This window comes from Maniola jurtina, chromosome 5 (assembly GCF_905333055.1).
Source record: "Maniola jurtina chromosome 5, ilManJurt1.1, whole genome shotgun sequence".
NCBI lineage: Eukaryota > Metazoa > Arthropoda > Insecta > Lepidoptera > Nymphalidae > Maniola > Maniola jurtina.
In genome coordinates, this window is record NC_060033.1 from 4,015,397 (window position 1) to 4,032,215 (window position 16,819).

At 37.4% G+C, this 16,819-nt stretch overlaps 1 protein-coding gene across 1 annotated transcript in view; it reads left to right on the forward strand.

The window, feature by feature from the left end:
• Positions 1-1,150: 1,150 nt before the first annotated feature.
• Positions 1,151-16,819, forward strand: part of LOC123865357 (apolipophorins) — a 51,093-nt gene continuing 35,424 nt past the window's right edge. Inside the window, exons 1-12 of the mRNA XM_045906347.1 lie at positions 1,151-1,438; positions 8,284-8,328; positions 8,650-8,768; positions 9,484-9,617; positions 13,293-13,434; positions 14,047-14,199; positions 14,521-14,734; positions 15,368-15,479; positions 15,614-15,778; positions 15,885-16,019; positions 16,309-16,430; positions 16,698-16,813. Of these exons, the coding sequence (XP_045762303.1) occupies positions 1,381-1,438; positions 8,284-8,328; positions 8,650-8,768; positions 9,484-9,617; positions 13,293-13,434; positions 14,047-14,199; positions 14,521-14,734; positions 15,368-15,479; positions 15,614-15,778; positions 15,885-16,019; positions 16,309-16,430; positions 16,698-16,813 (1,515 nt within the window). The 5' untranslated portion in view covers positions 1,151-1,380. The remainder of the gene's footprint in view (positions 1,439-8,283; positions 8,329-8,649; positions 8,769-9,483; positions 9,618-13,292; positions 13,435-14,046; positions 14,200-14,520; positions 14,735-15,367; positions 15,480-15,613; positions 15,779-15,884; positions 16,020-16,308; positions 16,431-16,697; positions 16,814-16,819) is intronic.

The window sequence follows — 16,819 nt, forward strand, 5'->3', positions numbered from 1 at the left end:
TTTTGTGAAAGCCTAGTGGTTAAGATGTTGACCTTCTATTTGGGAGGTCGGAGGTTCGATTCCACTTGTAACTTTTCGGAGTTAGGTACCCGTTTTGAGCAATTAATGTCACACACACACAACGTGAAGGAAAACCTGGGGAAACCTGCATGCTTGAGAGTTCCCTGTGATGTTCTCAAAGGTGTGAAATCTACCAATCCGTACTGGGCCAACGTGGCAGACTACGGCCTTAAACCCTTCTCATTCTGAGAGGAGACCCTTGCTCAGTAATGGGCTGGCGATGGGTTAATCGTGATAATGATGAAGTACCTAATTTGTTTAATAAGTAGGTATTGGACCAATTCAATAAATTGAAGGCACTAATGCGCACAACTTTTATACCTCCTATGAAAAAATGCATTTTAAATATAATATTATCTACTTGCTATGCATGTACTTGAGTAGAGTTTCATTGATAAGTGATAATCATAGTCAGTGGTGTACAATTTACAAGTCTGCAATATATACGTACATACATAAGTACCTATTTGGCCACTTACATAGAAGTTGTTGTTTGGTCAGGTGTCACTTATAGACCTACCTCCTAGCTCCTAGGAAACTTTATCATGTACTAAGTAGGTACACACTAGAGTGGCGGGGAGTATTATAGATCTATGATGGCACACGAGTAGACTCGTGTGTCTATGGTTTACACATTTTAAAATTAGGTAGGCATAGACCTAAATTGTGTAGGCTGTTTAATTGCCGCTTTTGCCTATACAATTTAGCCTCAGCCCACTAGTAAACCGCCACTAGGTAGGTATATTATAGGTTTTAAGGTTGACAAGGAACAAAGCCGTATTTTCCAAAATTCCCACGGAATAGGGAATAAAGTGGGTTTATATTTTCACTGAGGTATAATTATAACACAATATCGTAAATCGTAGCTTTAGTACGACTTTTCACAATGGAGCTTTTAACGTTAATGTCTTAAAAAGTTACACAGAGCCTGAGAACACCATATTATATTATGTATAAAACAAAATTTGTCAATTTACATATAACCCTGTCATTCATACCTATTACTCACAATAATTGAATGAAACGAAAGCAATTTTAGATGACACAACATTTGTATCGCGTTACATTGAACGCAATCCAATATTTCCGCTCGCTTCCCGGTCCCTGTAATACGTCGAAGCGGGCACTTATCGGAACGATGTTTGACCAAACATCATTCAATACAAATTATAAAACTTCATTGGACCGTGTTCAGTTAAAGATAAATAGCGATAATATTATTTACTTTGACCCTAACGACCCCCGATATTGAGCGTTTTCGTCATTTGATCAGTGTCGTGCAAAACGCTAACTCGAATCATGGTCTGATTGACCGACAAAATGAATTGGTGTGTGATTTTTGTGTGTTTGTGCATTGCTAGTGTACGTGCATCAGGAAGTATGTTATTCTCTATATTTTTAGATTGATAATTTTATCTATGTTTACAAGCGTTACTATTTGTATGATTGATTATTATTATTTAATCTGCATCTACCCAACAGAAAATTATTTAGCTTTATAGACTACTAATATAATTTTTTATATACCTAGCTACTTCCAATTTTGTATTTTCATAGTAAAATTATTGTATTTTTGTAACCGAGTACGGAGAGACCTACTCAAGGAGATTTCAATAGAATATTTTCCTCATTATAACCACGTGCGTCTATCTTTTTAAAACTGGGCTATTTTTTGAAACACCTTACTTGCTCTTAACTAACATGTTTTTGGTATAATAATCTGTATTAAATGGAAAAAAATGACATTAATAGGTGCTACCGATTTAAAAATTCGTCAATTTAATGAATTACGAATATTGTGAAAACATAAGTATCCGTTACGATCGAAACCGCGATGGAAAACCTCAATCATTATAAAACATTGTAAGTAAAATTATTATCAGTAGCAAAAAACTGGCCAAGTACGAGTCAGACTCGCGCACTGAGGGTTCCGTACTCGCCGAGTACTACTCGGGTATTTTTTCAACATTTTGCATGATAAATCAAAAACTATTATACATAAAAATAGGATGTATAGGTAAAGCCCTTTCATATGATACCCCATTTGGTATAGTTACTTATCTTATTTTGAAAATTGAAACATTTTAATTTTTTTTAATGATGTAACCACAAATTCGCGGTTTCCAGGTTTATTCTTGTACTTGTGCTATACGACCTACCTACCTGCCAAATTTCATGATTCTAAGTCAACGGGAAGTACCCTATAGGTTTTCTTGACAGACACGACGGACGGACATACAGACAGACAGAGAGACAGACAGACAGACAACAAAGTGATCCTATAAGGGTTCCATTTTTCCTATTGAGGTACGGAACTCTAAAAACAAGAACAGCTGCAGTAAGTAGATATAAAATATGAGCTATCGAGTTTCATAGTTCAAAACATATCCGGTACAAGTGCTAATACCTATATCGGCAAATTATTGTGCTACTGTTTACTAATTATTATTACCAATTAGAGCATTTGCTCATTGATTATGCAGATAATTATGTAGTGATTTTGTTTACTTATGTTTGCAGTTTATACTTTATATCATTAGAATAGACCAGAATTAATTTGACATTTATAGTAGGACTTATTACTTACATATTTATCACAAGATTTTAATGAATTTTTTGTACCAATGTGCGGAAACAAAAAAATTACAAATATAAAAACATAGTCCTTTGTGCTTAGTTGCCTACCTATACCTACCATCGATATCTACCTCATATTATTTATATCGGAACCAACACGAGGCCGCTGCAATTTCAAAGCGAACTAGAAGTTTAATCATCATCATCATCATCATGATGAAGCCATCGCTGGTCCACTACAGCAGGCGTATCCTTTTAAAATAAGAACGGTTAAGTGATTTTTTTTTTATAAAAATAAAACACAAAGCAAGAAATTCGGCAGGGACTCTTTTCATATTGTTAAAGCGTTACAAAACCAATACTGCACGAAAAACTACGCACTGCCCTGTGGGCAACTGAAAGCTCAACCAGTTGCTTCCACGCTATTGAAATTCATCAAGAAAATTCCTTGAAGCCTTCCTCATGTAGTCCTAAAAAAAATTCAGAACGCTTTTGTCTATCTTCAACGACTAAGTACTTAGTTCACACCAGTAACGTAATTTATAACAATAAATAGGTAACCACTAAGGCAATTAAAAATCGGTCAAGTGCGAGTCGGACGATGATGCACATGAAGGGTTCCATACCCTTCATGTGCATCATCGTACAAGAAGTTAAACTTTTTTTTTTTTTTTCATGGCAGCCATTTTTTTTTTTATTTGTTGTTATAGCGGCATTGACAAAGGATAGTAGCGGCAATAGGAATACACATTTTGTGAAAATTTCAACTCTCTAACTATTACGGTTTACGAGATACAGCCCGCTGACAGACGGACGGACGGACAGCGGAGATTTAGTAATAGGGTTTCGTTGGCAGTTGGCACCCTAAAATCAACCGAATATCAAATTCATGTACTAATGTTTCTTTTTGCAACCCACATGCACGAATTCAGGACGGTTCGCTATAGTTATAATCTATACTAATAAATAAAATTGGAGTGTCTGTCTGTAATTTCGAAATAACTACCTCATATTAAGCTCATATGGTTATTTGAACGATACCAACACTGAATCACACGTTTTTAAAATTTTTGTCTGTCTGTCTGTCTGTCTGTCTGTCTGTCTGTCTGTCTGTCTGTCTGTCTGTCTGTCTGTCTGTCTGTCTGTCTGTCTGTCTGTCTGTCTGTCTGTCTGTCTGTCTGTCTGTCTGTCTGTCTGTCTGTCTGTCTGTCTGTCTGTCTGTCTGTCTGTCTGTCTGTCTGTCTGTCTGTCTGTCTGTCTGTCTGTCTGTCTGTCTGTCTGTCTGTCTGTCTGTCTGTCTGTCTGTCTGTCTGTCTGTCTGTCTGTCTGTCTGTCTGTCTGTCTGTCTGTCTGTCTGTCTGTCTGTCTGTCTGTCTGTCTGTCTGTCTGTCTGTCTGTCTGTCTGTCTGTCTGTCTGTCTGTCTGTCTGTCTGTCTGTCTGTCTGTCTGTCTGTCTGTCTGTCTGTCTGTCTGTCTGTCTGTCTGTCTGTCTGTCTGTTTGAAAAGGCTAATCTTCGGAACGGCTGAACCGATTTAGACGGGATTTTCACAGACAAGTAGAGGATTGACCAGGGCGTAACATAGGCTACTTTTTTAACCGACTTTCAAAAAGGGAGTTGTGTTTTTCTACCTATATACACCGAAATCTCCGAGATTGCTGAACCGATTTGCGTAATTTTTTTTTAATCGATAGAGGAACTTTGTGACATTGTTTCATAAAAAAATTGGATTCCAACTCCTCAATCCTGATGCTGCAGGGGACCTCACCATCAATACTGATGGGATTTAGAAACTGTCGATTATAAATTGATTGATATTGAAGGTATCTGTACTAAGTAAAAATTTTGTCGTTGACCTCAGGGATCCAACTCCTCAACCCTGATGCTGTAAGGAATTGCATTCCTAAATCCTGGTGATCCCTCGGGATTTTTAAAGGATCATCCGTTTAAATGTTTTTACGTGATACAGAAACACGTTGCATTCCGGGGACGGGCTATTACGGATAGGCTACTTTTTTCCTGGGAAATCAAAAGTTCCCACGGGATTTCTGACCCTAAATCCACGCGGGCGAAGCTGCGGGCATCAGCTAGTCTAGCAATAAAATAATCCTATTTAGGGTTGCTGAACATAATCTCGCATTAAATGCTGTGTTTCTTTGTTTCGAGTATCCTTCCATTACAGTTATCCTCTCAGTCGAGTAACTAACACCACTGATCCATCTGTGATAAGGGTTAGATAAGGATCGTCGGAAATTCCAATACAAAACAGAACTGACGCGACGTACGCATAGCACAGTTTTGTTTTTCTAAGCGAAGAGCTTAATTTTCTGCAACTTTGGACAATGTTATTTATGTCTTTTGGAAAATCCACACCACTAATCCACTATCACTAGATATTTAATACAAAACAGATTCTCTGCGCTGAGTTTGTCTGTTTGTTCGCGCTAATATCAAAAACTTCTGTAAGATAGATTATAAAGGTTTTCACCAATGGTCTGGATGGATTCTTCGTAGAGGTGTATGAATAGGTAGGTATAATTTAGGCAATAGCAATAAAATTGTCGAACAGATCAGCTTCTTTTCAGACTGGCCGCTAGTGCTAAATAAAATGATTAGGTATCTATTTATCTACCTGATGCATTAACTTAGTACCTACTCACATCGAGTGTAGGTACATATCGTTTTATTAAATAAGCCGCCAACACATAGCTGTGTTGTGTGTGATGTGTAGCAAGTTGCAACGCAAACTTGCATAGGTAACCATAGTTTTGATGCCACAATTGGAACCAAGAGTTTAAATCCATTCATTTATCGACGGCTTAGAGTGAAAACCTCGTAAGTGTAAAAGAAGTAACTTTTCAGGAGGAAGAAAAAACTGCGTGCTGTAAAATTAGAAGCGAGTATTTACGAGTTTCTCATTTAATGTCATAGATGGCGTTACGAGTATCGAATGAACAAATTAGTCAGATCAGGATGTGCGTTGCGAGGTTTTCTTCCTAGAAACGCAATAAAATAAATTTGAGCAAAAATGCATTCCCGAGGTTTTCACTCTAAGACGACGTTATGTCATTTCATGGCAGTGAAGGTTAAATGCTCCTATTGTTAAACAACCCAACAAAACCATACTTACCACTGCAACTATACAACTACGTTGCGGTGTGAAATGTGGATAATTCATAGATTCTTGCAATAATTATTTAGGGAGCATTGTAAAGGAATAGAAATATTATATTATTTAGTTACTTTGCCGTTTTAGTTTAGTTTAAGAGATTGTGTATAACAGGATTAGCATTTAGCACCAATATAGATGCTTTTTTACCTTATATAAAAACTAACGGAAATAAGTAACTATCTAGTAATATTGCCCTATTTATCTAGTAGGTTATCAGTTATCACAAATGCGTAAATTCTGCGTAAGTAGGTACCTACTAATAGTGAACGGTTATCTTTAAAAAAATTAGTCATTCATCGCATTTATCAACTGTTTAATAAACAACTTTTAGAGCTGGGACACACCAAACGCGTATGCAGCACGTACACGTGACCACGCGCGTAGTGACGCGCTTGAATCCATAGACATGACAGCACGCATTACGTCTACGCGAACGTTCACGTCACGCAAGCGGTATGCCATATCTCATACAGTTCCATACATTACAACGTCATGGTACGCGCTACGTCTACGCTTACGTGCTGCATACGCGCTTGGTGTGTCCCAGCCTTAAAATGTGATTTGAACGTATTGTATTCAATATAGCAAGAGGTCAGTGGCTTGATTTGTCATTACGATTCATGAAAATGATTTTCCCGAAGTTTTCTAGATGGTAAGCGTTAATAGGTACCTAAAGGTGCAAATACACTAAATAGGTACTGTGTTATGATGTATTGTGAATTGTGACATGGTTATGACGCGACAAAAGACATTCAAAGTTCGATCTTTCAAGATTTCATTCAAAGTACCTACCTACCTAGGTAGGCAACATTTAATTAAGAAGTTGGCCACGAGAAATGCTCAGATCGATCGATTGTTGCGAAGATTGCGATTTTCATTGCAACTTGCAACACCTCAGTCCTCAACACGATAGTATGTTTGCACCTTTAGCTAACGAAAGTTTTCGATTCTCTCAACACACGTTACCTGTGCCATCGTGGCGGACTTTTCCCTAAACCCTTCTCATTCTAAAAGGAGACTTGTTCTCAGTAGTGGGCCGGCGACGGGTTGAGCATGGTAAATAGTTAGTGTAGTTAAAACACTATCATACCTAACTATCATAAATATTTTAAATAGTGTTGTTATACCATTCATCCGATTGCAATAAAACTTTGAACAATTATTTTTGGGACTTACGGGAAGGTTTCTGTATAAGGTAGTGCGCGAATCATTCGTTAAAAAGAGGCTTAGGTAAGTCTCAATCGTCTGTTGGTAAAAGGGCAAATTCTTGTCATTGGTTTTCTTAGAATTCCCATGGTTGTGTTTATATCGACCATACGACAGATTGCGTCACGGCCTGGAAACAGTCGAAGTAGGTATACGTCCCATTCGCCAGATGGGAGGCGCATCTTTTTCATGAATTAAGACGAGGTCTCCAAATTGCAATATGGGACCGTCGTTAGCGAAGATTTATATATTTTATATTCGATTTTGAACGAAAATATTTCTGTTGCTTTACAACGATGTTGAATGTGCATTGATTGAGCATTGAAACTTGTTGACATGGAATAATCGTCGCAACGCGTCCTGCAATAACAATGCCAGTACAATTTGGAAATAGTTTCCTTCGTCTGAAAGTGCTGACTAAAGTAACAAATACTAGAAGTGCAAAGTAAAGGTTCTTATCCTTATTTCTTCTACTCCAATATCCTATAAATCCTAGGTACGGACCTGTACCAGTCGCCCAAATTGAGTACCCTTATTACGCATTATCGAATAGTTGCTGGGCAACTCAGTCGATGACGATCATTAGAATCTGTAAATTATACCTACTATAGAATAAATATGCCGTGTCTATACGCACGCTGTCGCCGCAACTTCGTGCGCATATTATGCACTTTCATATAAATCACAGAATGATCTAACGATTGCCGGCGACTGAGTTGCCGGGCGACTAGTCGACCGTGCGTATGGACCATTAGAATAATAGGTACACATAGCTTGCTGATGTATTTGCCTACCTCTAAAGTGAGTATAAGAGTATAATCTATTTTTCCTTAATTGACTTAAAAGGTAAACAACAGTAGCGTCATGTACCTATCTCTGACTGTAAAGGACTATATACGCGGCCCATACGAACTTGTTACCGCGAACTGACAATGAAATCATGATAGGATTGAAAACCTAACTCCAGAAGGTCTAAATCGCGTCGCTTACGCGTTTCATCGAGACTTTCTGCGATTTGTTTTTCTTTCAAGTCATATAATAAAAGGTACCTACTTAGGTAGGTATACCTCGAAGGGTATACCTACTGATCTGCGGGATGTTTGGTTAACTCCGTGTCTAACACTAAAAATTCTAAAAAATAAATGTCAAATGAGCTCGCTGGCTATCATACACTGAGCTGAGTTAGCCAGTTAGCAAATCAGAGGGCTGATTCAGTTTTTGCTTTTTTAAAAAGTAAGTAGTTCCTTAATAGACCTTTGTTATTTCCAGATTCACTCAAGGATCCGTACATTTGTGGGCATCCAACATGCGCACGTAAGTTTTATAATAATTTTATTAATATAACTTTTGTGGCTCAAAAGATTAGAATCCAGAGCCATAAGAATCGGATAAAAATGTTTGACATTGAAAACTGATAATTTTGACACCTGACATGCCACATGGGTTTGTTTGTAAACAAAATATGTTTTTTTCCTAAATCCTAAATAGTAAATACAAAATTGCATGAAACTTAAAAGAAAATACAATAGTTGTAAAGGAAAATAAATGTAAGCAATAAATCAAGGTAAAACTCAAAGTCTTCAATGTCTATCAGGTGTATTATTATTTTTTTCTAAACATTAATGTTTGTTCCAGAATCCGCAAAATTTAAGTATTTAACACAAGTCATATACCATTATGAATATAAAACTAAGGTAGAAACCTATTTCGCTGGATCCAGTAATAATCGGTCTACACTAGATATCAAAGCAAGAGTAAGTAATGTTGTATTTATGCAAGTTTTAAGTAGGCATTGAAAATACCATCACTGGTAGCAGAAGTCATGCTATGCCAAAAAATTATTGATTTTCCAGTTTACTCTCTAACATAATATTTGTTACTCTTATGTGATTAATGGAAAGGAGTCACAAGCCTTATTGCTGAATAAGGAAACAATGCAGATATAGAGTATTTGTAACAAGAAATTATAAAGAGTCAACCCCTGCAACAATAAAAAAGCTTTTTGCAACAGTTATTCATTTTAAAAAGTTTGGCATAGTATTGTTTTTAACCCCCGACCCAAAAAGAGGGGTGTTATAAGTTTGACGTGTGTATCTGTGTGTCTGTGTATCTGTGTATCTGTGTATCTGTGTGTGGCATCGTAGCACCTAAACGAATGAACCGCTTTTAATTTACTTTTTTTTGTTTGAAAGGTGGCTTGATCGAGAGTGTTCTTAGCTATAATCCAAAAAAATTGGTTCAGCCGTTTAAGAGTTATCAGCTCTTTTCTAGTTTTCTTGTAGAAAAGAAGGTTACATAACCTTTAGGTTCATAATATTATGTCAATTGACAAAATATGTCAAGCTGTCAAGATGGATGTTGCCTTGATACATAATTATTTATTTGAAAATGATGTTTTGGAAAACTCAGATACTTTGTCGGGGGTGTTATAAATTTTTAATTTACACTTGTTTAATGTTCTATTTTTAGGTTACACTACAGTTCATAAAACCTTGTGAGGGACTCCTGCAGTTGAGCGATGTCACACTGATAGACCAAGATGAGAACTACCCAGTTGAGCGAGCTGAAAAGTTTATACACGCTATTGCCTTATATGACCTCAGGTAATTCCTATACTCCATCCCATCCCAAGCCAAGCTATGAGAATTCAGTTATGGCCGTGACTGTCTATCTCGATTCAGGTTGGTAATCTATGTTCATGTCCAGGATAAATGCATGTGCATCCGTTTTATTTTCGGATTGCGCAAATTCGACCATGTTTCTCAATTTCGAAATAAGTTAAAGTGGCTCCCTATTCGACTTCGCCGGAATACTCATATTCTCACGCTACTCTTTAAGATTTTAAATTCATCCTCCCCCTCTTACTTGCGTGAGCGCTTCAACGAAGCCGCTCCTCGGGTGATGCCAGTGCGTTCGTGTGTCAAGTTAAACTCACTTGCAGTTCCCCCTTACAACACTATATTTTATGCTAAATCTTTTACGGTACTCGCAACTCGCCTTTGGAACTCACTACCTGACAGTATTTTTAAAAATAACCCCTCCATCAGCACCTTCAAACTTCGTCTGAAACAGCACTATCTTTCCTCTCTGTCATAACATATTGTTTACATATATTTATCGGTATATATTATAAGATATATTTATGACTATAAGTATATATTTATGTATTAAGGTGTATATGTTTTTGTAAGTCTATTTTAATATATAAATATTTGTAAGTATATATTATCCATAGCCTCTATAGTATCCATAGATGACTGGCAAGGAACTTTAAATGTCGCTGCAGTATATTGTCCGCCCCGACATAGAATCACTGACAGCATGTTTCGTGAGTTCTTTCAGACACTTGGCATGAAATACATTGCTGGTGGTGACTGGAACGCTAAAAACACCACATGGGGCTCGAGATTAACTACCACAAGAGGGAGAGAATTAAAAAAGGCAGTTGACGAAAACCATCTTAGCGTGTTATCTACCGGAGAACCAACTCATTGGCCAACTGATCGAAGTAAAACCCCAGACCTTATTGACTTCTTTATCAGTAAAGGATTGTCGGGGGTGTACACCAAAGTAGAATCAAGTTTAGATGGATCATCTGACCACACACCAGTTATGTGTACCCTAAGCACAACGATTATCTTGAAGGAACCACGAGACGCTCTATACAATATAAAGACAGACTGGGAAGCCTTTCGGGACTACATAGAGGATAAAACAAATCTGAGTATATCTCTTAAAACAGAAGAAGAAGTAGAAAGTGCTGTCTGGTATACAACTAACCTTATACAAGAAGCTGCATGGTTATCTACTCCTTACATTGAATCTACACCACAAATTCGGGACTACACTATAGCAATCCGAAATAAGATAACTGAAAAGAGAAGCCTTAGAAGAAAATGGCACACAAGTAGAAACGCACATGATAAACGACTTCTCAACAAAGCTCAGAAAGAATTAAAAATGATGTTGCATGAAAATGAAAACATAACCCTACAAGATCGGTTGAAAACCTTATCCCCCCACAAAGCAGAAGATTATTCTCTTTTTAAAATCACTAAGACCTTCAAAAGATCAAAGGAACACGTGCCACCACTAAAGAAGACTGATGGTAACTGGACTAGAAACCCCTCAGAAAAGGCAGAATTATTTGCCCAATTCCTACAAGGCGTATTTAAACCTAACGACCCAGATGTCTCACATCCTGAAGACGAGATCGACGTGTTTCTAAAAAGTGATCACCAAATGTCACTCCCAATGCGACCAGTAACTCCAAGAGAAGTTTGTAGACATATCAACAATCTAAAGTTAAAAAAGGCGCCTGGGTATGACCTCATAACAGCTGAGGTTCTAAAAGAATTGCCAAGAAAAGGAATTGTGCTGATTACAATAATTTTCAATGCAATCTTACGATTACAGTACTTTCCTTCGATTTGGAAAGCTTCTATTATAAACATGGTAGCTAAGCCAGGAAAGCCCCCAACGGAAGTATCCTCATACAGGCCAATAAGTCTTCTCCCATTACTTTCAAAATTGTTCGAGAAAGTAGTCCTACAGCGTCTTCTTCCACTCCTAGAAGAACAAAATGTAATACCAGACCACCAATTTGGATTTCGTGCCCACCATGGAACAACTGAACAGATTCATCGAGTTGCACACACAGTCCGTCAAGCATTGGAACGGAAAGAATATTGTTCAGCAGCATTCCTAGATATCCAACAAGCCTTTGACCGGGTCTGGCACAAAGGTCTACTCTATAAATTGAAACGCTGTTTACCAAACACAGCATATATGCTTATGAAGTCTTATCTATCTCAACGGATATTCCAAGTCAAATGTGATGACAGCTTATCTACCTTCTATCCCATTGAAGCAGGAGTTCCACAAGGATCTGTACTAGGCCCTGTCTTGTATACCATCTACACTGCCGACTTACCTGTGTCAAAAGACGTGATCACAGCGACATATGCCGATGACACTGCTCTACTGGCCTGCAACAACGACGCCAATATTGCATCGCTCAAACTACAAGAACATCTCAGCAAAATAAGCTCCTGGCTAAAAAAATGGAGAATAAGAGCTAGTGCAGCGAAATCGAGCCATATAACTTTTACTTTGAAAAAAGGAGATTGCCCACCTGTCAAACTAGACGAGACCATCCTACCTACGCAAACAACAATCAAGTACCTAGGTATGCACCTGGATAGGAGGTTGACTTGGAGAGATCACATCAAGAAAAAAAGAGATCAGGCCAACTGGAAATTTCGAGAACTATACTGGCTGATAGGCAGACAGTCCTCACTGAGCTTTGAAAATAAGCTTCTCATATATAAATGCATCGTCAAACCAGTATGGACTTACGGCATTCAGCTCTGGGGTTCAGCAAGCCACTCAAACATTGAGATACTCCAGCGCTTCCAGAACAATGTTTTGAAGGTCTTATGTAACGCACCATGGTTCACAAAAAACAGTGAAGTGCATGCCTACACAGAAATCCCCACAGTAAAGGAGGAAATAGACAGGTCACTTGAGGCCTATAAACAGAGACTTGAGGGTCATAAAAACAGCCTAGCAGTCCAACTTCTGGATCCCAGTTACAGCATGTTCCGCCTTAAGAGGACAAGACTGGCCAGCATATAGTAATTAATACTTATCTTGAAGGGATGTCACATCGCTGGATGTGCAAAGCCTAAACTGATAAAATATTTGGTCCTCAAATCTGTTCATAGTCCACCGACTGATTGCAGATGGAAGAGATGTGAAAAAAAAAAAAAAAAAAAAAAAAAAAAAAAAAAAAAAAAAAAAAAAAAAAAAAAAAAAAAAAAAAAAAGTATATATTATAACATAATAGTTATCTACTATATATTTTTTTTTTTTTTCATGATTACTGTCTATCTTTGCTGTACCTATTCTACTCCATTTACAACCTCTCGCACTGCCAAGGGTCACTGGTAGAGATCTCTTATAGAGATAAGTGCTTCCCTGTCCACTTTTTCTTTCCTTTTATTTATATTGTTACAACTTTCTGGTACAAATAAATAAATAAATAAATAAATAAATAAAAGCTATTGTATAGCAAATTTCATCAAAATTGGTCAAACAAATTTCCCAAGATTATGTTCAAATCCCATAGGGGGTTTAATTTTGTCATATTGTTTAATGCCATTTTTATAGGATTGTATAGAAAGTAGAAACATGTCTTCTATAGGTACCTCATAAAGACAAGTTAGTTTATAATGCTTTTTAATATTATTTGTAACAAAAATCACTGTTTTCGGCAGGTTTTCTTTTCACGATGGCATCATATCAGAGATATGCCCGGAAGAGAGTGAAGAAGACTGGGTGCTCAACTACAAGCGAGCTATACTATCACTGTTTCAGAATAGCATGAAAAGATTTGATATCAACTTTAAAGGTGTTGAGGTAAGATTCTTATAAATTCTCTATTATGGATATAAACCAATCACACGTCACTAACGCGGCGATGAAACGCACCTGATTGGTTGCGCAGTAGACATACAAATTTCTGCAATCATACAGCTGGATTTCACATGGAGTTCAAGGGCAAAACAATAAATTGTTGAAAATTGGCTGTTCCATGATTCATCTGCTGCTGCAAATATTCACGAATGGTAATTACTTAACATCAGGTGACCCGCCTGCTTGCTTGCTCACTATTTCTATTAAGAAATAAAAAAACATAAAAATCTAAATAACTGACTTAAGCAGACCATCTTTAACACCATGCAAAAATATATGTACTTAATAAAATACTTAAAAAAATAAATGTATTTAAGTCACTGATAAACACTACTCTGGTTACCCAATCTATAAAGATTGATACGTATAACTTGAGCAAGTGAGTTAGTCTGTTATTGCAAGGCTAGTTCACGCCGTGCAATAATGTGCTGCTTAAGTCACGCGTATCCTAAGGTACTATGTTTTCCCTTCGCAATTTGAGTAAGTCTATGTCTAGGGCTAAATTACACAGTGGACTACCTAAGTCACGTGTACTATGTACTGTTTTATTTCCAGCAAGATATCCACGGCACATGCAATGTAGACTACATAGTGCGAGGGCAGGAGAACACGAGCCTCTTGCTAGTGAAGACGCGCGACCTTTCACAATGCACGGACAGATATAAATACATGTCCATACTGCAGACTGTGCGCTACGACTTCCAGAGTGTAAGTGTTTATAATATTAATTTCTTATTATGTAAAAAATATTTGTGTGTTTGTCTGTCTGCCAGTCTGTTCGTTATCGCCATTGTCGCAATTCGGTCAGGAGAAAAGAGATTTTTTTGGATCAACTCCAGCATTTTGTGATTTTATACAGTCATCATTCTTAAAAGTTATTGACAATCTTGATCTTTTATTCCGTTTGTAAACAATTTTCAATCGGTAAATCACCCGCTACGCAGGAAGCCAACTATAATAGCTTTCCTGTTAAACTTTCATGTCAAGAAATAACATGCTTTTCATACAACATTCATAACATTTTTACAGAAATTCCAAACATGGCCGGTCCTGAAATCGGAAAGCAAATGTGTCATATCAGTGGACCATCACATTTACAAGTCTGTAAACTGTCGAGAACGACATTTATTCGAGCCTTTTTCGGGCAAAAATTCTGGCGGTATGACCACGGTCATACAAGATCTTACGCTCGTGGAAGAAGTTAATAAAACTGGCTCTGACTCTATGGATGCTGATAATAAAGGTACGTAGTCAATATATTATCATTTATCTCTTGGCCACATTTAAAAACGTGTGATTCGTTTTGTTTCTTCTTTCTGATTTGACCCACTAAAATGTGGAGTACCTTTCCGGCTTCCATTTCTGGAGTTCCATACCCGAAAGCTGCCAATGGGTCCGTCTGTCTATCCGATTGTCTGTTCGAATGTCGTCAGCAGGCCGTATTTCATGAACCGTAATAGATAGAGTTGTCGCTGAGTGTGTATTTGCCGCCATAAGGCGGCATTAGGTAAGTACAAATAATAAAAATTTCAAAATGGCAGATACGCAAAAAAAAAGAAAGTAGTGTTACATCTTATACGATTGTACGGGACCCTTCGTCTGCGAGTCCGACTCGCCCTTTTTCCCCCCTAAATTTAACGTACCTTTGAATCAAGAATGATTGACATCTAGGCCGAAACCAAGAAGGAATAGCTCTCCCTTTTGAAAGAAAACACTCTTGGAAGGAGAAAATCCGAAAGAATGTCAGGCAATTTTTCTCAATATGCTGACAATCTCTGGTCTATTAATTAGAAAATCTTTATCAGCTCTTATCAAGTCTAAACCAAATAAACTGCAAATTCTTGACTTCTTATACTAGACAAATTTTCCATTACAGCTTGGACTGCTATCGAAAGACGTTCTAACATCCTACATCATCACTCGCCATACGGAAGATCTGATACGGGCGAATTGAAGTCAGCAAGAGATGTTTTGAAGCTACTTTGCCTGTAAGTAAAGTTTTATAAGAGTTGAAAGATGCTGGGGTACTCATGACCTTTTTAATTATGACTAGCATCGTTTCATAAAACATCTCATTTCTATAACTTCTCATAATGATAAAACCGAAATTCTCTATACACAGAGTAAAGCACAGCTCAGATGATGAGATATCAACGGTAGACGAGAACATGGACAGTGGCTCTATAGTAGGGCTTTGGGGCAGGTTGGTGCGCTCCGCGAGGAAACTGCACCATCCAGCGCTAGCCCAGCTGCTTGCTAGGGCTCCCACTATTTGTCCTACAGCTTCGTAAGTATAGTTAAAAATTTCAGTACATCGAGAACATAAGGCAACTAAACAAAACGCAGATTGCTTCCATGTAACTTTGTCACTGACATTGTTTTAAATTTTTTAGCAAGCACATTCTAGACGCGCTACCCTACATAGCAAGTCCTGGATCAGTGGAGTTAATAAAAAACATGATCCTCAACAATGAAGCAGACCAAGACACTAGGCACGAATGGCTGATGTCTATGGCGATGATTCCACGGTGAGTAAATATAAAAGGAGAAATTGACCAACAGGTATAATATCAACAGTCCAAACAGCTCAAGCCGCTTTAGAAACTTGAGGTTTTGCAGACCTTCACTCTGAATTTTTTTTCGAAAATTCCATCAGGGTGAAGTTAAGATGGATATGTGTCTTTGCATATTATTATATTGAAAGAAAATTAACATAAAATTATCAATATGAAAGTAAACTAAATGATGATAAAATTGATTAAGTCATGTGCAATCATTATTCAGCACGTTTAAGCGGAAATATAATTTTTTGTACAGGCCAAAGCTGGACATGTTGAAGAGCATGCTGGAGTTACTACAAAAGCAGAAGAATGACAAGGTGGTCAGTTTCACCGTCTCATCCATGACGCATTCCTATTGTAAACACCACGGAAAATCATGTAAGAGTCACCCTTATTATAATAATAGGCCCTCCTCCTTAATATAAAGAAAGGCTGAGAAGCCTTATGTAAAAAAGAAAAACTTTAATTATCTTCCTACAAGATGGACATACCTCTCACAGAAACGAGCCAGCAACTTATTACCGTCATTTACCTTTAAATAAACTTAGAAAAATATATACACCATTACAATAAACGCGTTAGAACAGAAAGTTTTTTTTTCTGGGACATATTCCAAGGAATTTACTTCTGAACCTCAAATTTTAGTACGGGAATGTTGTGAAGAAGAAGTCCCAAAGCAAATCCTCGAAGAGTTCCAGAACGTTGTTAGTGATATCATCAGCAGAGGAGTTGTAAATGCTCAAAGGCAAGACAGAGACAATGTAAGT